The sequence below is a fragment of the Chlorocebus sabaeus genome, chromosome 26 (assembly GCF_047675955.1).
Source record: "Chlorocebus sabaeus isolate Y175 chromosome 26, mChlSab1.0.hap1, whole genome shotgun sequence".
Taxonomy (NCBI): domain Eukaryota; kingdom Metazoa; phylum Chordata; class Mammalia; order Primates; family Cercopithecidae; genus Chlorocebus; species Chlorocebus sabaeus.
The window spans coordinates 32,202,310-32,228,319 of NC_132929.1; the positions used below are offsets into that span (position 1 = coordinate 32,202,310).

A 26,010-nucleotide genomic window follows, 5' to 3' on the forward strand; every position below is an offset into this window, starting at 1 on the left:
TATATAGGCACAAACAGTTCATTGACCTGCTACTTTGAACACCACAACTCGAAAGGTATATGGGGGCCGGAGTAGCAAAGCTCCAAAGGGATTATGGACTTATTTTGAGCACTTAAGAGGCTTATTTTGGCATAGTGCTCTAGAGTTTTGTAGTATAATGTGATAATGTGGCAACACACTGAATGAGACTCACAAAGTGGTCCTTATAGAGACAGGCCTTTTCCCTACACTCTGCTCTTCTAAGATTCATATTTTCCAAAAATCATCCATGATACAGAATTACATTTTAACAAGGTGAAGGATGACAGCTAATGGCTCCCTCTCTCCCTATCTTTTCTTGGGAGCAGGAAAGATAAAAATATTAGCTCTCCTCCTCAAAATACTCAAAATAATTCATAATATATTTTGCCTATTTAGCCTCTTTAAATTGTTGAGCAGATAAAAAAGTGTAATATTAAATTCTATTTATCAGGAAGTAAAAGAATTTATAAAGCAAATCTATTCTCATAAATATTAGCAATATTGGCCAGGCTCGGTGGCTCAAGCCTGTAAACCTAGCACTTTGGGAGGCCGAGACGGGCGGATCACGAGGTCAGGAGATCGAGACCATCCTGGCTAACACGGTGAAACCCCATCTCTACTAAAAAATACAAAAAACTAGCCGGGTGAGGTGGCGGGCGCCTATAGTCCCAGCTACTCCGGAGGCTGAGGCAGGAGAATGGCATAAACCTGGGAGGCGGAGCTTGCAGTGAGCTGAGATCCGGTCACTGCACAGAGCAAGACTCCATCTCAAAAAAAATAAAAAATAAAAAATAAATAAATAAATAAATAAATATTAGCAATATTGTCCCCTGTACTTTAAGTCCTAATTTAAAATAATGCATCAGCAGTTAAAGAACATAGAATGGAATCTTCACCGCTAACACTGATATTAAATTTCTTAAACAAGTATATAATTTCTAAAGGCACCAAAGGTAATCTGAATCAAGCAGTGATTGGAAAAATAGAATTATTTGGGGACAGATTTTTATTGCAAATATTTACTCAAAAACTACTATATACAGCAGAGTTTTAATCGCCATTTAAAACATTGAACATTCAGTGAAACAAAATTTAAGAATCCAAAGCACATTTTAAGAAGTAAAAATGAAGCATTTTAAATAAAAGTTTATTAGTACTTCAAAGCAAACTACTGTTCTTCATATTATTCATTTCTATATCTATTATATTCTAGATGATAAAAAAACTGAGAAATCAATGTAGCAGCCATCTTATAGATAAATTAGGCTAAATCTCCAAAGCCAGTTTTTTACATCACTGTTTTAGGTCCCATTTGAAGTTTTTATTTTACAATTACAGAAAAGTCACTTAAACATGGCTGAATACATGCCAGGATATGTTTTCAGTTTACTGTTTTACAATATCTACATTATACCATACTTTGGTTTGGCTTCCAGACCATTTTTATGGGCCTATTTCTAAAGCAGATCATTAAAACAATATTAAAAGCATAATAGCTATAGGAGTTTCAACAATGGGTGTCTACTTTACATTAATACAACTAATACATCAAAGAATTTCTACACAGCTTACACACTGACAAAAAGCACAAATATAAATTTATATCTTAATAATTCCACTTTCACTGAAAGTTTAATTAAGGTAAGCTTACAGCCTAGCAGGCTAACACTTGTATGGAGGTACAAAGATTCAAATATTCTGTTTACATGCGTCTGACTGGAATGTTATATTAAATCCAAAATTAAGTTTATGTTCATCCAAATTCTCATTAGGTCAATTTAGTACTCTAAGCATGCTCCATTTACCAGCATCATCCTAAAAAATAAAGCCTTCATTAACAATGCCAATCAGCCATTATTTTAAATCAGTTACTCCCAAAAAGTACATGGTTTCCAAATCTCTTCCTCTCAGTTCACTGAAAAGGATATATAAGTAATAAGGATTTTTAGCTTAGGACTGATGGAAGTTTGAAAGGCTTTATAAATATAACTAATATCATCAATTCATGTCAGCAACCAAATCCCATTTCCTTGAAAACCATTAAACGAGACCTTTCCACTGCAACTGTAACTACCATTAAAGTCTTGTTCATGTTTTAAATAACTTCTTGGGAATCCCTACTAATCATGCTATTATTGGCAAATTGATTTGATGACATAGGTTGAACATACAGGTAAAGTGTATGTGTGACCTCCCTTACATATTTCCATTTCTGAACCTACAAAAGCACCACTGAGCTCACCTGATAGCACTGTTCCAAATGCCCTTATCATTGGTACACTGAAACTTAAAATGACTAATTTCAACTTCTTTCTTTTTCATCTGCCAGGTCTACTGTTGCCTCTGTTGCGCTGGGGTTATTTCCTCCAGGAATGTCATCTGTTTGATCAGACACTACTTCATCAGTCTTGGCTGAAGGATCACCACTACCTTTCTGAAGAATCTCTGTGGCTTCATACTCAAGTACCTCTGATGGAGTCAGAGGTTCCAAATGAATACTGCCTTGCTCACTAACATCAGAACTAACAGATTCAGGTTCATCTCTTTTTCTCAAAAACTGATCAATGCTAACATTATCTGATGTTAACCGCAAATCCTTAATATTCTTTGAAGAAAATCTGGCTTCACTGGAGTTGTGATCCTTAATCTGAGCAGATAAGATTATGTTTTCTGAACTTTGGCGCATCTTCAACTCCATTTCCTGACAAACATGTTGTATTTGTCTTTTCTTTTCCACTTTATCTGCACCAATATTTGAATCACAACTGAAGATGTTTTTTGAGCCAGTTTCCTGGTCTGCAAGGCAGGTTTCATTTTCCTTATCTGAAACTGTTAGGCTGTCTTCACTTTTTGTTGTTGATGAGCCTTCAAATGAATTCGCATTACATCCATTTTTTTCTTCTGAAGAAGCAGCTTTATCCTGTTTACTGAAAAATAAAGTAATTTATTATGTATTTCTTCATAAAGCAATGTTTTTGAACACTATCAAAATAAAGACATGCTCTAAAAAATAAAAAGTCAAGGTACATTTGCCCATCAAAAAGGAAAACAAGTCCAAGTTCCCCATCCTTGCTATGCCAGTATAATTTAGCAGGAGGCCATTTTCTTAGGCAAGATTCTGAGAAACTCTGGAGTCACATACTAAAAGATGTCTATCGACTAGTCTTAGTCCTGGCTGTCATTATTTTCATCTGTTCATATCTCTTGCCTGTTGCTAGTTTAAATTTAAGTATTTTTATTAACTTGCAAAAGTACCTAAAATAAAAAAATATATTTGGAAAAAATCTATATTTTTGTATGATTTTTTTCTTTTTTGAGACGGGGTCTTGTTCTGTCACCCAGACTGGAACACAGTGGTGCAAATGTCTCACTGCAGCTTTGACCTCCTGGACTCAAGTGATCCTCCTACCTCAGGCTCCCAAGTAGTTAGGAATATAGGCGCACACCACCAAGCCCAGCTAATTTTTTTATTTTTCACAGAGACAAGGTCTTTCCATGTTACCCAGGCTGGTCTCCTAGGCTCAAGCAATCCTCTTGCCTTGGCTCCCAAGGTGCTGGGATTACAGGTGTGAGTCACCATGTCCAGCCTCCTTTATGATTTAAATAGCCTCTTATGTTTAGGATGTTTTTCCATACATAAAATCAGATAATCATTCAAACACATTCTCTAATTTTAAATAGCCTAATTTTAAAAACATAAACACACGCCTGAAAAACTGTATGTAAATATATAACATACATACACATCTAAGTGTGTGAACATGTTTGTACACATATATATTTATATGTGTGTGCTTCTGTGTGTTTATTCTGGCCCTGATGTGTTAACAGAAACTATCTAGTGAACCATAAAATACGAGAAACAAGATTTCAAAGAAGATCACCAATCCATTATCTAGATCTAAGGATGCTTATTTTACAAAAATAAATTTAATGATTACATATACCTTATTTCTTACATTTAATCAATCTGACATTTAGACGTATTCCCAATGAATTGCACAAATATCCTAGCAACATTTCCAAAAGGCAATTTATTATTTACTAAATTGTTATTTATATAAGGCTATTTCTCTGCTATTTGTTTTATTCTACTGATTTGTCTTTAGACTATTCCTAAACCAATAGCACCCAGTTTTAACAATTACTGATTAACAATATACTTTAGAACTAAACAAATCACCTATATTCTACAACTCTTCCCCATAAATTTCATACTTTAAAAATGTAAAAGATATTTATCAAGGAAGCTCATTAAAACAATGTTTAAAATAGTGAATATTAAAAATCTAATTTTTTTTTTTTTTTGAGACAGAGTCTCACTGTGTCGCCCAGGGTGGAGTGCAGTGGCATGATCTCGGCTCACTGCAACCTCTGCCTCCTGGGTTCAAGCGATTCTTCTGCCTCAGTCTCCCGAGTAGCTGGGATTACAGGCGCATGACACCACGCCCGGCTAATTTTTGTATTTTTAGTAGAGATGGGGTTTCACCATATTGGTCAGGCTGGTCTCGAACTCCTGACCTCGTGATCCACCCGCCTCGGCCTCCCAAAGTGCTGGGATTACAGGCATGAGCCACGGTGCCCAGCCAAAAACCTAATATCTTATCCAACAAGAAAGGAATGATTAAATACATTATGGTATTACTAAGTAGAAAAATATAAATCTTTAAGTTTGTCAGTTTCCAAAACAAATCCCATAAATGTTTATTAAATTCATAATTTAATTTGTAAAATAGTCTATCATGCAGTTAATATATTATTTTTTATCATGGTAAAATTTTGCTTTTCTTGATTTGGATCCTCCCCATTTCTCTCTCTATATATAGACATAGATATTTTTAAGGCTAGTCAAGCGAAGCGGTGGGAGTGGAAAAAGAACAAAGAACTCTGCAACTGGCTGTGATCAATCAGTTGTATCATTTTTGTTACATTATGATTGGGCAAGTTTGTCCACTATATTTTGTAATCATATGTTAGTGGTAGATTAGAAAGATTCTGATTTTTACACCAGGCTACTTTAATCAGTATTCTCATTAATTTCAATCATTCTTAACTCATTTTTTGAATCTTAACTGGCTAATTACATATAGAAAAACTATTATTTTTTTCCTCATTTCAAGTTTGTATAATTCTTATTTTTGTTCAGATCATAATAGACTAACTACAATTTACAGAAAACGTTACATAATACAGAGATGACTAGTCCGCATTTTCTAACTCTTTAGTTGATTTTTTGTTAACATTCCCCTGGGAACTTACAAAAAATGCCAGGTGAAGAAATGGCGAGATCACTTTACTAATGAAGTATAAGAAACACCTCCATAGGAACTTAATTAATAATTTGCTTTTAGGGACAAAAGATTAATCGCAACAGACTAACAGGCAACCTACTGTAAAATATATAGCATACAGATATAAATGGGTGAAATTACTTAAAAGGCAAAATAAAATTACCCTTCTTTGGAATAAAGTTCTAATTGGAATGTTCAGATTCTCTTCTGCTAAAAGACTGTGAAATATCTTGTGTTCTTTAACATTCTACCAAAGTATGAAAATTTTAAAAGCCAATCCCTGAATTTTGAAACTATTGAAATCCTACCACATAAGTAGTCTTATAGCTTTTTGAAAATACTTTAAAAAATCTTAAGATTATCTATTTGCAATAACTGTTCCTGTCCAGTAACATGTAGCATCTTGTGAATGTATTCATTTAATAGGGGCAAAGAAAATCTGCCAACATTTTACTTGCTAGTAAGTAGTTTTTCAAAAATCTAACAACACAAAATATACTCTATATGTTTAAAATATTTAAAAACGAAGGATATAGAGAATATTTTTGTTGGATTAAAGTTTTTAAGTTTTATTTTAATTAAGAGCCATTATAGAAAATAGCACTATATACAAAAATTTAAATAGTCCTTTGCCAGTTAACTGTGAAATAATGCAGTTTAAGTGTTATTTTGTATACTTGAATTTTAAGAAACTCATTTTTTCCTTATATTTACCTTTCAGAATTTGATGTTTCTGTTTCTCTTTCAGCCATGTTAGGTCTTCCAATTTCCTGAAATAATAATACTTTTCTTTTACATTCACAGTTAATCTTAAAGAAAACTATTTTTACTACGCTAAACTTTCTGGATAAAAGAAACTTAAGTGTGCAACTTAATATAACACAGAAATAGAAAAATAATTTATTAAATATAAAATATAATTAGATTAATTATCATAATTATATGCGGTTTTAAAAATGTTTTTAAACTTATAAAAGTTTCAGTGTACCAAAAGTTTCTGATTCAAGGTAAAAAAGCAGTTACCCACCCATGTCAATATCTGCTTTTCTTAACCGCCATTTCAAATGTGGGTCATAATTACAATTACTTAAACAGAAAACTAGTAAAACACAACTTGAATTTGAATAACAAGATGCCTCCATAGTATTTTATATAAATATATTAAGCACAGATATTTAGATAAAACATTTTTGAATTTATGATTTCATAGTGAGTCACGGTAACCCTTCCACTGTCAAACCAAAAATATGAAACAGTCCACTAAGGAAGAAATATTCTACTTATTTCAAATGTTTTACAGGGAAGAAAGAAAAGAGTAAAACCTCAGTAAGCCATGGGCCAACCTAACAGCTTGTAACAATTACCAGCTATGCAGTACATATGATGCATGAAGCAGTGTATTAAGAACTTTACATTCACTATCTCATTTAATTTACATATTAGATTTTATAAACACTATTTTTATACATGAGAAATAAGACTGAGTGGGAACCCAAGGCAATACCACAATAACTGGTAAAGAACGAAGGCAACATCACAATAAGTAGTAAAGATTCAAATCTACATCTACCTGTTAACCACTATGGTAGATCAACTCAAGCCTATAAAATTGATAATGGTGTATTTATCACACACACTCATCTACTCACCCTCTCAAAACCCTGCTAAAATGAGGGCAAAGAAATAAAATATTTTTACTTATAAAGATGAAGAAAACATCAAAGTATACTGATTGCTAAACAGATTTCACCAACTTTTTAGAAATAGGAAAGTCACTGGAAGAGTTGGTACTGACTTAGCAGTATGGAGGAAGTTACAATGAATGTCTGCAGTGGAGGAGTGCAAGGAGAAGAGAATCAATTTGCCCAGAGAACCAAAAATATCTGGTATTTGCAGGTGGTCAGTATACTATTTAGTACACAAAAAGTAAAAACAAAGCATTGCTGGGAAATCTAAATGCTCCTTCCCTGAAGCTTACACAACAGGTACCTATACCTTCCCTTACCAAAGAGGCTAAAAGTTAGCATCCTTCTTAACTTCCTTCCTTCCTTTTTTTTTTTTTTTTTGACAGAGTCTTGCTTGTCACCCAGGCTGGAGTGCAGTGGTGCGATCTTAGCTCACTGCAACCTCCACCTTCAAAGTTCAAGCGATTCTCCTGTCTCAGCCCCTCCAGTAGCTGGGATTACAGGCACCCACCATCATGCCTGGCTAATTTTTGTATTTTTAGTAGGCATGGAGTTTCACCATGTTGGCCAGACTGGTCCCCAACTCCTGACCTCAGGTGATCCACCGACCTCGGCCTCCCAAAGTGCTGGGATTACAGGCATATTCCACCATACCCAGCTAATTTTTTTATTTTTAGTAGAGATAGGGTTTCACCATGTTGGTCAGGCTGGTTGTGAACTCCTGACCTCAAATGATCCGCCTACCTTGGCCTCCCAAAGTGCTGGGATTACAGGGGTCAGCCACCGTGCCAGGCCTAAAAGTTAACTTTCTGAACTGGAGATAGTCTAGACTTACGAACACCAGGAACAGCAAAAGGCACGCATGAGATACTGAGAAAACGCAACGATTTCGTAGAAGTCCACATACTTAACAATCCCTCTCCATGCCTGGCTTCCAGAATGCCAACAGCCAGAGAACTCACTCCCCAACCTAGCACCCTCAGCTAGAAGCTAGATGTCTCTCTGGAGAAAATGATCAACCCCAAAGAAAAAATTTTCCAGAATGATTTTTTTTTTTTTTTTTTTTTAAGAGACAGGGTCTCACTCTATCACCGAGGCTGGAATGTAGTGGCATGATCATAGCTCAACTGCAACCTCGAACTCCTGAGTTCAAGCAATCCTCCCACCTCAGTCTCCTGAGTAGCTAGGACTACACATTATGTGCTCACTATGACTGGTCAGTTAAAAAAATTTTTTTTAATAGAGACGAAGTCTCCAGTGTTGCCCAGGCTACTCTCAAACTCCTAGCCCCAAGGGATCCTCTTGCATCAGCTTCCCAAAGTGTTGGGATTACAGGCATGAGCCACCACACCTGGCCTCTCCATAATGATTTTGAGACCATCCTCCTCAACAAAGAATCAGTCAGCTCAGCACCTAATTTTCCCACACTGAAGTCTACGTAATTCTCATGCAGATTGTGCATACTGTACAGTGCACAAATCCAGAAGGCAACAAACTGTAATTCATATCATCTGTTCCCAAAGTAAGATATATGGACACCTGGGGACTCCAAGCCACTTTCAGGAGGCATGTGAAGTCACAACTTTGGCATAAAAACAGTAGTGTGTAAAAATGGTGGCAAATTAATATAACTCAAGGCAGGAGCACCAAACCCAACCTGTACCAGTAGTCATTGCATTCTTCACCACCATACACATAGTATTCTTCACACCACACCAACACAAATTTTAAAAAGTAATAATTTTACTAAATCTCAATCTTTGAGCTCATATCTTTTTAATATTTTGTGTGACAAAATGCAAAGTACGCATAAGATACAACTGTTGCCTACTGAAAATATTTGGGTCTGTGATTGAGTCGTGAGTTGTACTTACCCACATTTTTTTCATAGAACACCATTTTTATTTTAAAGAATGACTGTCAAATTATGAATATTTAGACTTGAGTTTCAGTGGACTTTTTCTTTTTGAAAAATCAACGAAGTGACCCTGTCGTATCAAGGAAAACATCTGACAGCATTCGTTTCCAGTAACAAAATCAAGCAAAAACTCCTACCTACCACTGATTAGATTAATGCTAATATTTACTGTGAGTGCTTGATATTATATAATGAAATATTTCAACATTTGGAAGATTTAGGGCACTTAGTGAGCCAATATGTTCCAAATGACCAATGCATGATATTACAAAATTAGGCATGGATAAAAGATCCATTCAAATTATAAAACAGACAAACAGATTTTGATGTAACAAAGCAAAAAAGTTCAGTGATACGGAGTTAGATTCCACAGTGTAACAAGCAAGAAAACTTCCACTTGTCTACTTTTGGTGTAGTATCAAAGGAAAATAATCTCAATTATTGGAAAATATTATTAAAGTACTGGGTGAGGCCGGGTATTCCTCATACATTTCAACCAAAAGAATGTATCACAACAGACTGAATTCAGAAACATGAGAATACAATTTTTTCTACAAAGCTTGACATTAAAGAAACATGCAAAAGTGTAAAATAAAGCCATTCTTTCTCACTAAATTTCTGTTGTTTTGGAAAATAGTTATTTTTCAGAAAAAATGTTATGTATGTGGACATATATTTATTATTTTTATTTCTGACAATAGTTTTAAAATACTATTATTTCAATTTCTAATACGGTAAACATTAGTAATTTTTGAGACTACAAAGGATGTACGTAAATAATATCTGCAGGAGTTCTGCAGTCTTCAACCTGAATGGTTATGCAAGAGAGCCCTGTCCCCATTCAAACACTTATGGTTTTCAATGATTATTTTAGCCTCATTCTTTAATTACATAGGGGCGGGCAAGGATCACCACATAACAAAAGATATACCTTAACATGAAAAATACCAAAATAAAAAGGAATAAAGAAAGGGGCTTGGAGACATCAGATACATTGCTGGGAACAAAAGAAAAAAGTGTATATAAAATATTTAATATCCCCAAAGAGGTATATGTTATTATATCCATTAAATAATAACAAAACTGGCCGGGTGCGGTGGCTCAAGCCTGTAATCCCAGCACTTTGGGAGGCCGAGATGGGCGGATCACGAGGTCAGAAGATCGAGACCATCCTGGCTAACACGGTGAAACCCCGTCTCTACTAAAAAATACAAAAAACTAGCCGGGCGAGGTGGTGGGCGCCTGTAGTCCCAGCTACTCGGGAGGCTGAGGCAGGAGAATGGCATAAACCCAGGAGGCGAAGCTTGCAGTGAGCTGAGATCGCGCCACTGCACTCCAGCCTGGGCGATACAGCGAGACTCCGTCTCAAAAAATAAAAAAAATTTAAAAAATAAGTAATAATAATAATAACAAAACTGTAAAAAAGAGAACTAAAGAACAAATAAAAAATTGCAGAGCTCTTCAAAATTACAAATATGACAACTAAAATAAGTAATTAAGTTTAGAAAATTATTTAAAAAGATTCAAACAAAAAAACAAAAAGATGAAAGGCCATAAAGAAAATAACATATAATTAAAGGAGCTAAAAAAAAAAAAAAAAAAAAAAAGGAGTTGATGCAGGAGGCTCAATATCAGAATAATAGGAGTTTCTTAAAAAAAAAGAGAGAGCATAGAAAATAAAAGTGAGCATTTACCAAAGAAATAAAACAAGAAAACTTCTCCCAAACAGAAATCTCCAAACCGCAAAGGTTTGTCAGATGCCTAATGTAATGAATGAAAAAAGGACGGGTGAACATAGCATGCAATTTCAAAATACCAGTGACAGAGATAATCACTAAAGTTTCCAAAAATAAAAAAAGTAACCTAACTACCAAGAAACTGGAGCAAGACATGCTTTAGACTTAATAAAAATACCGGACATAAGAAGATAGTAAAAACAACATTTTAAAAACTGCGTGAGAATTGTTTTTATGTACTTCAGCCAAATTATCATTTGGATAAATATATTTTTAGATATTTTTGGACTGAAAAAAAGATGCACACCTTCTGAGGAAGCTAGTAGAGGACACAATTCATCAAAATGATGAGTAAGCCAAGAAATGAGGAATAATTCACGGTTCAGCAAACAGGACATCCAACACAATAGAGTGGCAACGGATAATCTTGACGTAACAAAACTAAGCACAGGCTTAGAGAGCAACTAGTTTAAGTTGAGGTGGGGAGTCTGGGAGGAGATCTTCAGACCCCTTCACCCCCCAACAATTTTTTTGTGTGTGTGTGTGAATACTGGAAAAACTATTTCCAAATATTAGAGAAATTGCAACATTAGGAAAAAATACAGCATTAGGTACACAGAAAACTAAACAAACAAGTAAAAGAGATATGTATTTTTAACTCCAGAAAAATAAAATAAGGTATAGAAAAGGAAAAGAAATCATGGGGTATTTTCTGGCTCAGCATAACAGTCTCAAAAATTTTGATGTAACTATTTTGCAATCAGTGCTATACCAAGCCATATTGGAGCCTGAGGCAAAAGAAAAAATGAATGCCCCTATAAGTTTTGCTTCGTGTGCAGTGTGTTTTTGTTTTGTTTTTTGTTTTTAGCAACAGGGTCTCACTTTGTTTCCCAGGCTGGTCTCTAACTCCTAGACTTAAGCAATCCTCCCACCTCTGTCTCCAAAGTGATGAGATTACAGGTGTGTGCCATTGTGTCCAGCCTGTTTTTGTGTACTTAAAAAAATTGTTTTCTAGAATGCTAGTCAGAAAAATATTGAAAAATTTAAAAGTGGGAGAATTAAACTCACATTAGCTTAAATTTAAAAATTTTATTTATGTCAAAAACAGTATTATTTTATTCTCCTGGCTAATGGAAGCAAATGCATCAATAGTACATTTTCAAATCTAACTCTTTTCTTATTTTGTTTTCAAATGAGCAAACTGTCATGTACAACAATTTCTCTTGAACAAGTGACAATCATTAAAAAATGTTATATTAACCTCAGTTTACAGTAAGCTTCACTTGCAGGATTCCACTGTGGCTGGAATTGTTTAAAATTTTTGAATACCATTTCCAAATCTCTTTAAGATTGCACTAAGCAAAACATGTTAAGAAGATTTAGAAGACCCAAACAGAAACTTGATTGCATGTTACTGATATCAAATGCTGCTTTAAACTATTTCACATAGAATTTCTACAGAATTTAAATTGTCAGAATATTTAAGTGCAAACTTAGTGGCTCGTTTTTGTAAATCAGATGTATTTATACAAAACAACTTTTCTCCATTTAGAAATTCAAAATCTGAAAACATTTCACTGAATTTTTTTCTCTATATAAAATATGAAATTACGGCATTTATAATCTTCATTTCTATTTAATAAGCACTGCCCTCATAATTATCAATACTCTTCACCCAGTGATTCATGCACTTTTCATTTGTTTACTTTTTTCATTTATTTTCAAATTTGAGAAGAATATGCATTATCTCTTGCTCAAGTTTTATGTTCATCAAATACGCTTTCAAAATTACCTTCAATTGTAAGCAAAGGGATAGGATTTATTAAGTGTGTAGCTTTATATATAGTCATGTTTACTGACTGTAAAGCCTTAGCTTCTTCCACTTGGCTCAAAATATCCATACAGACAATCTGCATAACAATCTGTAATCTGTTTGTACCAATATGCTTTCAATTTCAGCATAATGTATTTTGTCATTTGATATATCTTTTAATATTTGATAATCATCTTTGTGTGCAAAGTGTCTCAACTGCATTTATCTTGATGTCCATAAGGTAAGTATACATGATTTTAATGTCGTTTTTAGACCAGACAAGAATATCCCGTTTGCTCACCAAATCCCCCTGCCCCTAAAATATCCTTTGTACAATACTAAAAAAGTTGATCATATTTAAATTCACAGAATACAGCATTTTTTCCTGTTAAATTATGATGAGTTAAACAAGGAACAAATTTGGTATAATTATTTTGGGGGCAAACATACCCTTGTATACACCTGAAACATTTGCTCCATTATATCCCTGGCCAGAATTTTTAATGTAAATGTGATAAATAGAAAAGAAGACTACATAAAGAAATGAAGAACACAGGAAATGGTAAAAATAAAGGTAAATATAAAGCTAATTTTAAAGCTTTTAACTGCCCTAAAAAAAAATGTCTAAAGTAAAAACTGTAACACTGCATTCTGTGTATTTACAACATGTTTAAAAGTAAAATAAACAGTAAGAATAGAAAAAACACACAAATTGTCAATATCAGGAATCAGGGGATATCACTGCAGATTCCAAAGATTACAAAGACAATAAGGGATACTATAAGAAACTTTCTCATTATACAAATACATAAGATTATAGAGTTCAACATACTAGGTAAAACGAAACAATTCCTCAAAAAAAAAACTACCAAAACTCCCTCAAGAAGAAATAGATTTAAAAAAAAACCCTGCATCTGTTAAAGAAATTTGTAGTTAAAAATTTTTTAAACAAAATCTTCCTATGGTACAAAAGAAAGCTGCTTGGAAGAAGGCTGGCTGATACTTCTGCCTGGATTTCACTTATATTATGCACCATTCAAGACAAAGTATTCAAAAGATAAATGCCAAATCTACCTCACTTCATTACACTCAAAAAGAGGCAGTCATTAAGTAATAACAACATAAATTGACATCAAGAAAGCAAGTAGTTGAGCAAAACTATTTCTACACTCATCTATTAGACTGTCCAGTAAATAACATTTATATGATAATTCTGAGTTTTGCATTCAGAGTACTTGTTCAAGATAGCTAAAATATATTTAACATACATTCAAAATATTTCTATTTTAAAATTTAGTTTAACCTTTTGACAGTTAAAAATTATCCCAGCAAATTAAACCTGGAAAGATTAATTTTTCCAGTGTGCCAAATGACTGACGTTTTATTGATTTGGGGATTTTTAATTCATAAATTTATCTCCATTACTCACTAGTTGAACTAAATAACAGGCAAGTGAAATAAAAGATGTCTTTGTCAAAACAAGAATACCTTAAAATTTTACTTAGGGCTAGACATTTTTATATGTAATGAAAAATTTTAAATCTCAATTTTTTTCTTCCTTACAACATCCCAAATATTGTTGATGTATGCATGCTGAAATTGAAAACAAATTTTATATCATACCAATAATACTTTCAATGTATAAACTTTTAAGGTATAAAGTAAAACAAACTTTACCTTAGACACAGGTTCTTGTTCCTTTGTGGGAGCTTCTTTTTTTAATCTTGAAAACAAGATAAGTATTGAATATTTTATTTTATACGTACGATGGTAAAATATGAAACAGTTCTTTCTCTGTCAGCCTAAAATAATTAAAATGTAGATCGAAACTAATGTACATTTTATACTTTAATAGTAAATTGACCTCTGTAAATGTCTTAAGGTAAAAGTTAAACGTATGAGACTAAATAGTAGATTCGATAAATGTGCTAAATCAATAAAGACATATATTTCCTTGTTCTCTAAAAACAAGGGCACTTAAGAAATGTTCTCTTTGCTAAGTACAATTTAAAATAAAAGACATACATATTAGTAAAACAGCTTCAAAAAAAGAATTACTCTTTAAAAATTAAAAGCAGGTTATATGCTTTATAAGTAATATGCATCAGTATTTATGATTACAGGACTTAAAAAGTGAAAAAAGATAAATATTTTATCTACTGTGAAATTCAACAAGATAATGCCACTTAAATATATATTATAATTAACTTACTCCGGAGGCAGTAAAATCACAGAAATAATTAGAATTTTGAGGAATATATTCTCTTTAAAACTTCCATAAGCACTGCTCAAATATTAAAACTTATTGATTTCAAAAAATATTAATTATAACTTATTAAAACATCAACAAAGGTATATGCCATCCAGAAAATCTTGTAAAATAATCAAGTTAATCTAGGAGCTAGCTTATCCAAAGGATCTTTGTTTTAGAACCTGCAGAAATGACTAAATATTATTTGTGATATTATATATTAAACTCAATTTTAATCTGTGTAAGTAGGATACCTATCTGATGTGAAATGTCATTAATCAGGAGTTAAGTGATACATAATTTTATGAAGGCTTAATAGCTATACCTAAGGAATAATATATTTAACATAAGCAACAACTATATTATCTTAAATTTCATTGACAAAAAAAAGATATCTAATAGGATAGAAATGTCAGCCATCCTAAAAGCTACCCTTGTGGCTAATTAATGAAACAGACTTGGCAAAACCCTCCTTCTTTATCCATCCTTTGAGGGCACAGTTTTTAAAATTAGGGCTATAAATGTTAATACTTTGCTAAATATTAATAATTAACTATATGAAATTACTTATCTATATTTTAGTTATTAGGCAAAACTGCTACTTAAAATAGATTATGTCCTTTGTAAAACCACTATATTGGCAGTGCACTACAATAATTTACAACCAACTTGTTAAGCCAACTGAAATGAATAAAACTTGCACAAAAAATTGACAAAAGACACAAATGTCAATCATTTTGGGGGCTAAAGATTTTGTAATTGTCTCGAGTACTTAATTGTGCACAATACTTATAAAGATGAAATCACATCAGGTATACAGTATAACTTCACTGGTTTAAGGAAGTATAAAGGAAAATAAGTTTTAAGAATAAAATTAGTTATAAAGTAGTAAGAAAACATGAAACATTAGTCTAAAAAAGCAAAAAGCATGAAAAAGCAAATTAATGAAGTTTTGAAATAAATGTGTATATTACAACTCATTTTTATTTCTAAGCATTTAGTCATTTTAAATTCAGTTTGAAAAACAAATTGGTCATAGAACAGTTTAAATATTTCATAAAAGATTTTTCTCCCTCAGCTTATCGTTGTAAATGTTATCAAAGTAAGACCTTTTATATTCTTATAAAAGAAATATTACCATGCTAATCATTTTAGCATATGCCTATTATAATACATTAATTGTATGCAGCTATTAAAACGAGCCCCATTAAGTATGTTCATTATTGCTGGCATTTCAACAGAGGAAACACAGTCCTCTTGCTATCCTTGCGATGGGGGTTGGTGACAGAGGTTTTTATTACTCTTTATTGTACTGGCAAGAAACTGGTAGGTGAGAACACAGTAAGTTATTGACATAACTTGGATTAAGAGGCCTATGATTTCAATCTTGTTTTGTGCCTTTTACCTTATTAGTACTCTCTTTAAGGAACAGAATCGTAATAACTAGTGAACACCTTTAGAAAAATAAATCTTAAAAATATTTAGAAAAACACACAGTAAATTTTAAATTATAAAATGCATCACTAAAATGCACACTAAAATTTTGAACTATAAAAGTATACTTTAAGATTAATAAATTTTAATACAACTACTAACACATCATTAATACTTTTAGAAAAGAAAAATTGTCTTACCTATAATTCTTATTTACTAAAGATACCTGCTGAAATAGTCATTATTTTAGACATTCAATTACTTTGGTAGAAGACAGTGAAATTTGCTAAGCTCAAAGTTCTGAGCTAATGACCCGCCATTAGGTAATTATACTTTTCACCTGTGAATGTTACAGTAATTTTTTAATAGAAAAACATAGTGTAGTATTTATAGCAAACACTATTTAAAATTTAAATGCAAAGAGAACAGAAGGACTGACTGGTGATCAATTTCAACATCATTAGTGATCAAGATTGCAAGTAAATAATTTTTCCCTTCTATGAAAACCTGCTGAAATAGATCTTTCTGATGTGTTTCTACAGGATAAGCTTTTTCCTCTAAAGACTAAAATAGCCCTATTTGCATTTTTCTGCAGGTCTTAGGAGCAATCCATATAAAATTTTTGTTTTGTTTTGTTATGGAGACGGAGTTTTGTTCTTGTTGCCCAGGTTGGAATGCAATGGCATGATCTTGGCTCACTGCAACCTCCACCTCCCAGGTTCAAGCGATTCTCCCGTCCCAGCCTCCCAAGAAGCTGGGATTACAGGAGCATGTCACCACGCCTGGCTAATTTTTGTATTTTTAGTAGACAGAGGGTTTCATCATATTGGTCAGGCTGGTCTCAAACTCCTGACCTCAGGTGTTCCGCCTGCCTCAGCCGTCCAAAGTGCTGGGATTACAGGCATGAGCCACTGTGCCCAGCCAATCCATACAAAATTTAACATTCTGGCTCACTTAAAGTAGTATGTTCCTTTGAAGTTTCATTCACACCATAACATACCATGGGGTGAGGGGAAGAATTGTAAGGGGAAAAATATTCAGATTCATTTCAGCTAGGCCACATTCTTTCTTTCTGATGACATTTAAAAGCCAAAAATGTCAATGCTAATGTTAGAAATGTAATCTTTAAGAATATTTGTAAGCATACTAAAAAAGTTGAAAAGAGGCTGTAAAGCAACCAGTAGTAAAGTCAGCTAGTAATCATGACCTTCCACTTATCCCAGGCATGGTGGTACATGCCTGTAATCCCAATGCTTTGGGAGGCCAAAATGGGAGGACCACTTGAGACCAGGAGTTTGAGACCAGCCTGGGCAACATAGTGAGAGACCTCATCTCTACCAAAAAAAAAAAAAAAATTAAAAATTAGCCAGGCATGGTTGTACATACCTGAGTCCCATCTCAGTCTCAGGAGGCTGAGGCAGGAGAATTGCTTGAGCCCAGGACTTTGAGGCTGCAGTGAGCCATGACTGCATACTGCACACCAACCCCCTGGCTTGAGCAAAATAGCAAAACCCTGTCCCAAAAACAAAAAACAAAAAACAAACAAACAAAAAACAGCAGAATAAAATAAAAAGATTATTCACTGAGACATTCAGGGACTAAATTTAATATAGTAATCATCAGACTAAGAAATAACAGTAAAACATCTACTCTACCATTTCTGATCATTTGTTCTGATAATTATCAATACATTTATATTTGGAAAGGATGCCTGAGCAAAACATCTATCAGGTTGTACATATTTCAGTATTGTACTAAGTGTTCCAGTCCAAAGTTAAAAAAGACTGTCTCTCCTCTCAAGGAGTTCACTGTCAAGAAAACAAAACGAAGCAAATGTTTACATTATGAAGTTTTGGAAGAGACATCTTTGTTCAGAGAATTAAGCCACTATGAAAGGGAAAGAGGCCAGGAAGCAGTGAAGATACTACAGTGAACTTGGATTTGCAAAAAGAGCAGGAGTTCGCAAAGCAGAGTAAGGAGATCCAAGGCAGAGAAAAAGCAAAGAAGTATGAAACAAGCAAAGAAAGTATGAAAAAGCAAAGAAGTATGAAACAAGATGATAATATGAGAATTGGTGGTCTCATATCACTGAAATGTCAGGCACAAAGCAAAGTAGTCAAAGATGAAGCCTCTTCAGGGAAGGTCTTGATTGCCATGCTAAAGTGTTCATGCTAAGAACTTTAATGCTAATAGGAAAGTATGACCAAATTTGCGCATCAGAAGGACAAAGGTCTGTATTGGTAGAAGACAAACTAAGAGTCCAGTTAAGAGACAGTTAATGACTTTCTCAGTTAAAACAGTAACAGTGTCAATGGAGAAAAGGTTGGTTTAAGGAGATGAGAACAAGTTAAAACCAAAAGAATGTAAGTATATACTAGATAAAGGTAAATGTGGAGAACAAATATGACCCCCTCAAATGCCTGCCCTGGATGGTAAGAGATTATTCATGATACGGAATTCAGAGGAGGCAGAAAGCATTCTTTGAGAGAAAAATAAATTCAATTTTGGACATACTGGAATTTTGGTGCTTATAGAACATTCATATGGAAATATTTACCACTCAGACCTGCCTCTTGTGTATCTCATCCTTATACACAATTCCAACCACAACTTCTATTTATTTGTTTATTTTTTGGGACAAGGTCTCACTCTGTTGCCCAAGCTGGAGTGCAGTGGTATGATCATGGCCCACTGTAACCTCCACATCCCAGGCTGCAGTGATCCTCTCATCTCCATCTCCTGAGTAACTGGGATTACAGTCACACCACAACACTTGGCTAATTTTTATACTTTCTTGTAGAGATGGGGTTTCACCATGTTGCCCAGGCTGGTCTCAAACTCTTAAGCACAAGTAATCCACCTGTCTTGGCCTCCCAAAGTGCTGGGATTACAGGTGTGAGCTACCACACCTGGCCACCAACCATCACTTCTCTTACAACTTCAAAATCAACATCCAGAGAATGACTCCTCCATTTTTAATACAATTTATTATTTTTCAAACAGTTAACAATTCAGTTCAGACACATTACAGTGTATTAGTGTTAGACTTGAGTCCTAAGAGATTATATAATTCAACTGCCCCTATCTTGCAGATGAGAAAATCTGAGGCCTAAAAAAGCTAAAGTTATAAAGCCATTAAGCAATAGAATGAGGATTAAATTTGTGGGATCTACTTCAAATTTCCATTGCACTGCCTCAAGCCCATTCCTCTCCTGTGAATCAGGCTCTCTTATGATCATGCCAAGAAAACTGAAAACCTTAACTGATCTCTCTGCCTCTGTATGTTTTCCACTCTAAAACGTGCTGAGTATCACTGCCAAATTAATCCTACTAAAAGACCAATTTATACCATTATTTGCTCAAATGTTATATTGCCCAAACATCATTAGGGCAGTATTTCTATGAAGTTTGAGCAACAGAACATAGGATTGGGAGAGTAAACTGGTATGCTAGATTACTGTCCCAATCCTATGATTGTGTCAGTTGCTGCCTACCCTTCTGCAGAAAGAGGACCTTAACACTGAATCTTAGTCCTATCCAGTTTCTTGGCCAGTCACAAACAAGGCAGGATTTACACCTGAAACTACAAGCGGAAGCAGAGAAGTAATAGAGGATACTACTGAGTAGTTTAGTCTCTGAAGACAGCCTGACAGAATTTAAATTGAGGCTATCTACTTAACAGGTATGTGTGACCTTGGGCTAATTATTTAACATATCTGTATCTCAGATGTCTCATCCATAAAATCAGACAGTAACAGCTCATATCTCACAAATATGTGAGAATTAAATGACTAAATAAATGCAAAAAACTTAGAAGAGTGTCTGCCACACTGTATGTGCTCAGGAAATGTTAACTATTATTGTCATGGGCATGGGTAGAGTATTGAATCAATCTTCTTGCTCAGAATCTGCTTGAGAGTATACAACAAATTTAGTATACCATCTAAATATCTCTACTCCCATGTTTCCACCTCATCCTCAACCCAATAGACATAATTTTGATTGCTGGTCTACTCTCCTTAGGACTAATTCTATCTTTTCTCGTATGAAATGATCTACTAATCTTAGAACACCAGGGTATGATTTGGCCATCTAAAGCTATTATAACAAAGATAGACCAGAAAAATCATTTTACATAGATGGAAGAAAGAACTAGGTAAAGACAGAGAGACAAGAAATAAAAAAGACCAAAATAATCACGTGTAAAAATGTGAAGAAAAAAATAAGACCATCAATGTAGGCAGAAGATTTTAATGACAGTCTAGGACTCTATTTTATTATTTTGGTTTGTTGGTAATATTGAATTATACCCTGGATATTTAATTTATAATCTATAAGCACCAACCCTCAGGAACCAGAGACTGAAAAAAATGGTAGTAACCTCAGAATCACTGGTACAGATTGGCACAGTTTGTCCTAAATGAAAGACTACACTAAAGTTTCATTTATTTTTCCATCTCATAGGGTCTCAAATTCTCCCTGCTTATCAGATATCAAAGGCAGAAGTCCAAACTGCCAGAAACCACCACATCTTGATGCACAGGTCCTACCTACTGATTTGCAATTACATACCAGGAAGTCTACTTTGAAAAGGAAGAACTATTTCACAGTTCCTAAACATCTGGTTTGATATATTAATGTCCATGGTAGGATAAGAGAATCTAGGGGCTACAATCCCAGTCCCATTTCACAAGTTTAAAGGAAACAAGCCCAAAATGAACTCAATAGATCAGTTTGCTTTTTAAAAAAAATCTTGCTAAATAAATGAAATGAAGACTCCTGACAATTTTGAACACATAAGAACTACAGAGTTATAATTTAGGATTATGACCAGAGCCAATAATTCCTCCATGTAAGTTCAAAATTTCACAGGAAAATAATGGAATGAATCCTTATATATCTTCAGTGGTCACAGATTCAATGACAGTAAGTATCTCTTAACAGAAATAATATTTTAAAACATAAGATTTATAGAAAAAGGCTGTCATTCTGTTCCTAAGAGTTTACTTACTGCTTACATTTATGAAAGATAATTAATGACTTATTGGTTTGAGAGTGGCAGAATAAAGTGATATTTCACCTTTAGAATAGGTCCAGATTCTCTTCTGATATAGCATTTCACAAAAAATCCCATAATGCAATATATACGTGATATTAATGGTTTAACTGATTACAAAATCAGTTGACTGTAGGCCCTGTAAAAAATGTGGATTCAGTGTCTACATTTCTAATTCCCTTATTCTGTAATTGCTTTGGTGCTATAAACCATGTTTTATTCATGCTTCCATTTCCAACACCTGACACAGAATCTTGCACACATAAAAAGTAGGATACCAATGTTCAGTGACAACGAATATATGGGAGAGTTATCTGTATCATACTGTAAATGAGCCATGTAGTTGCTACTGGTGCTAAGTATAAAGTTCATTAAATTAGGGGGATTTAATAAAGTAAAATACACATATTAACATCTGTAAAACACATTTTACATATTTCTAAGATCTTCAAAACAAAGATATTTTCAACTCCATTTCACAGAAAAAGAAACTGAAGTAACTTTACCTTAAATAAAGCTAGTGAGGCAGCTGGGTCCTTTAACTCTAATATTTTGGCGGTCAATGTCTTTCCCATTGTACTTTGCTTAGAACAAACATGGATGTCACTCAGAGAACTAAATCAACTTTTAAAATCTCTTCAAATTGTGGCTTTTAGGATATTTGATTCAACAATAAAATAGGCAACCAGTTAAGTAGCCTAGTTTAGCAAGCTTGAGTCACTATGTATTTACCACAGGTTCTTACACTCTCCAGATCTGTTAGAGGAAATTATCATTCTATTCTCAACTTTTTGTCAAGAAAAATAAACTTACAAAACTCAAACCTTTACTTCTATTTTGTTATAATTCATCCATCCAGGTAGATATGGGAGAAAACAGAGAAGGGGAGAAATGGAAGTAAGGGAGAAACAGAAAAGAACAATTTCATGACTGAGTTTGACTTTGCCTATTTCATATCTTCATTCAAATGTCATCTCTCAGTGAGGCCTCACTAAAATAAAAATGGTAGTCTTCCAACTCCTACCCTATACTCCTTTATCCCCCTTCTCTGATTCATATTTGTCCATAGTATTGATCACCATCTAACATATTATATGTTTTATTTACTTTTTATTGTCTTTCACAACTACAGTGTAAGTTCCGTAAAAGCAGAGATTACAGTCTATATTTCTAGCACCTAGGACACTGCCAGGCACAAAGTAGATGCTCAATAAATATTTGCTGAATATATGACACCCAAAGAAGCAAAGTGTTTTGCCAAAATGTGACAAAAATAGGGCAAGAATCTGAGCCTCTGTAGTTTAATAATTATTTTTCTAAGAATGGTGACGGACTCAAACTGAACCAATCACACATTTTATTCAACAGTAACCAAAAAGCACATATGCATGAAATGGCTATCTGACCAGATGAATAAACCAGAATAACATGATGGTAAGGAGGGATTAGACTCAAGCTAAAACTCATTAGCACCAAACTGAAAATTCAACTAGTTGCTTACAATAAGCAAACTCTGTACTGACTGCCAAGTGATTTATTTGAACCAATTTTTTTAAAAAATGAATTTACTGGTGACAGAACTTGAAGAGTTCATACTTTAAGAAAATGAACTTGATATATACTATAAAAAATAAAATTTTATATAAGACCACAAAGCAGTACAGTCATTCCCTGGTATTGAAAGTATTCCCAAAATACTTTCAATCCATAGTTGGCTAAATATGTAAACATAAAACCCAAGGATATGAAGGATGGACTGTACTCCTAAATTACTATATTAAGAATGTGGCTTATCCTATTTTCGACCTATGACCAAGGTAAGGTGAATATCTGTAAATGAACTAATGTTAAAAATGGAAAAAGTTATTGTTTCTGGATAAACTTTTAAAAACTGGGTAGAGAGAGTAGATAACCAAAATTCCTAGAGACAAATAAGGAAAAAAAAAAAAAAAACTAGTATATCACTAAGTCCACTACTAAAAAACCACTTGTGGAGATTTTGGAAAACCTTTCACTTAAAATATAAATTAGTTTGGAAATTCAGAACTATTAAACTCTTTTGATAATTGCAAGAAACACATCATATAATAAGTGGTCATCTAAACTGGCTTTAACTGGTCATCTAAACTGGCCTGCCTATCCTTATGGCTATTAAGATCACAAAAGGCACTTTACTAGTCTTTAAAATTTAAGAAATTAGTATAGTAACCTTTCTATTGTGCTGCAAGAAAAAAAATGCAAGGTATACTAAGTAGATATAGCACTGTCTGCAGCCAAGTAACAAGGCTTCCATTTAACAATTAGAGCAATGTTCCTATTTATAAGATAAAATCTACACCCTTTATTCATCAGTAAATAATTCCTGAGGCACTTAAACAATATAATTTTTATTAAAAGAATAATAGTATCAAAAGTGTTCAGATCTATATTCAATGTAACTAAAATAAACACATGACAAATTTAAAATATATAAAGGAAAGAAATACATGCATTACTGGTTACCATAAGTATGTTTTTTAACATGTTATCTTTACCCAAAGGAGCTACATTAACGGCTAAGTAGATATTACATCCTAGACCCACAAATATGTAACTTTAAAACTGGCTCTTAACGTCTGCAAGTAGTACTGCCAATTCTTTACACCTAAGAACTCACAATTAAGGTAATATTAATAATAATCCCAATAGGGCAGAGTATCTAATAATGTCTAATGGGCTGAGTAACAGCCAAATTTAAAATCTACAAATAGGCAGCTATACAAAATCTGTAGAGAATACTAATAAATCTCTTGGAGTTCTTAAAACAAACACTAAACAAATTTTAAATAATGTAATATAAAAATAGACATCATAAAATAGACATTGATAAATTTTGAGAACATAAAACCAAGCTATTAAAATTAAATTAATTTTTAAAAAATCAAAATGCAAGAATTGGTACTGTTAAACAAATTACAGAATAAATACTGGTTAATAGATTTTATATGTCAGTAAAAATAACTGCAATTTTGGAACATAATTGTGGAGACCTGTTGTTCCAAGGATATGAAAGTAGCCATGGTTTCCTAACAACTAGAGTTTTTATATTCCTTGGACTGCATTCATGCTACAGAAAGATTTAAAGGCAGCAGCCAAAATGACTAAACTTCAACTTGGATGCTGAAGCAGTGATATGATGGGCTTTTCTTGGTCATAATCGACTCATAAGCTTAAGATCATAAGCCAAAGCCCCCAGTGGGAAGTATGCTCAATTTGGTGGGCCTTAAAGCCATCTCTGGCCAAACAGCATCAGCCTTATGGGAGGCCAGCCATGTAGAAAGGGAGTCACCCCAAGATCTGATTTCTTGAGGCCACAACCTAAGAGCAGGTCCCACAGTCAAATTATTCACATTCCTTGGAAAGAGAGAACAGGCATCAGTTGTGTCCATCGAAGGGGGACACTGTCCAGGTATACCCTGGACATTTTTTGAAATCTCTGGGCTGCTTCTGCATCTGAAAAATAAGAAAAACAGCACAATGACAGACAACGAATGAGGAAAAAGACAATTATCTGGCCTAAAACTTAAGACGTATAAGAAATTAAGAAAGCAGACAAATAGACAAAAAGACAAACAGCCATATAATTTGGAATCTATTATTCTGAAGGCAAGTACAGCAGAGAAAAACAAAAATTATTGTAAGCAAAGAAAAGACCATAGCAACAAATGTTATTTTTAGACAGCGCAAACTGGAGAAAAAAATATGTTAAGATATGTCAACCTGACACAAAGATAAGGTGGAATAAGAATCTAATCCCCTTTGAAAGCTGAAAAGAGCTGAATAATGAGAGCTAGTGTCATGAACTTGGCTGCTCAACTGCCTTTGTGTAAGAAAACATCTCAGAACTTTGAACTTAGGAAATTCCAACTTGTCTTGCACCAGGTCACGAGCTCCATAGAGCAGGAACCTATTTCAACAAGCAGCTTTAAAAAAAAAAAAACAAAAACAAAATACTTTAATACTTTTCATTCGTATTAATGATACATTTAAAAATGCAGTAGTGCTAAAATCCATCAAAGTAAAATGCACTGAATAAAAAATAAACTTACTCAGAAAGGTGCTCAGAAGTTGGGATACAAACAGAAACTGAAATTAGAAGAAAAGTTTTACATTTACAACAGCATATGAAATATGATGAGTGAGAATAACGATCTAGTAAAGGGACCATATTGTGGATGACCAAAAATACTGGAATAAAAATCAAAAATCTAAAGTAGCAAGGTTACATATGACGTACCTTTCTGCATTACAACTTGGCAAGTATGAGTTTTATGTTGACTTAAGTGTGTAGCCATATTATCTAAGCCAGAAACATCACTTAGGAAATCACAATTAAGGCACACTAGAGTAATGCCCCTAAAAAAAAGAAAACAGCATTAAAAAAATATTTTTATTTTTTACGAAAATCCATATATTTTCGATGATTATTTTTCCATAATTTGCTTTCTGTGTCATACATAATTATAACTTCCCATTTTTATTATATAAATTTGATATAAACTGAAATTATTCTCTGGAAAATGACACAGCCATGTCAAAATTATGCTACCATTTATTTACAGGAAGTATTTATTTTATACTTTTACCTGTCATACCAATTGTTAAAAGTTAGGAGTCAGAAGACCTAGAGTCAGTCTTGGCTCCACAACCAACTTGTGTAACTTAGGCAAGTCACACTCTATTTGTTTTTCCATCATCTGCAAAGTGAAGATAGCATATTCATTCACTTGATATTTACTGGAGCTATTTTTATACATACTGTACTA

The 26,010-nt window shown here is 33.6% G+C and overlaps 1 protein-coding gene across 7 annotated transcripts in view; it reads right to left on the reverse strand.

Annotated features, from left to right (window-relative positions):
• Window positions 1-1,012: 1,012 nt before the first annotated feature.
• Window positions 1,013-26,010, reverse strand: part of ZNF280D (zinc finger protein 280D) — a 97,614-nt gene continuing 72,616 nt past the window's right edge. For 3 of the 7 annotated variants that reach the window (XM_008016485.3, XM_008016488.3, XM_008016489.3), the window contains 5 exons: window positions 25,482-25,600; window positions 25,294-25,330; window positions 14,142-14,187; window positions 6,027-6,082; window positions 1,013-2,948 (listed from right to left, as the gene is read on the reverse strand). In XM_008016485.3, coding sequence (XP_008014676.3) covers window positions 2,324-2,948; window positions 6,027-6,082; window positions 14,142-14,187; window positions 25,294-25,330; window positions 25,482-25,600 — 883 coding nt within the window. In that variant the 3' untranslated portion in view covers window positions 1,013-2,323. Of the gene's footprint in view, window positions 2,949-6,026; window positions 6,083-14,141; window positions 14,188-22,542; window positions 24,698-25,293; window positions 25,331-25,481; window positions 25,601-26,010 lie in introns of those variants that run through there. The other 4 variants (XM_073012189.1, XM_008016494.3, XM_008016491.3 and 1 more) reach the window with 4 other exon arrangements.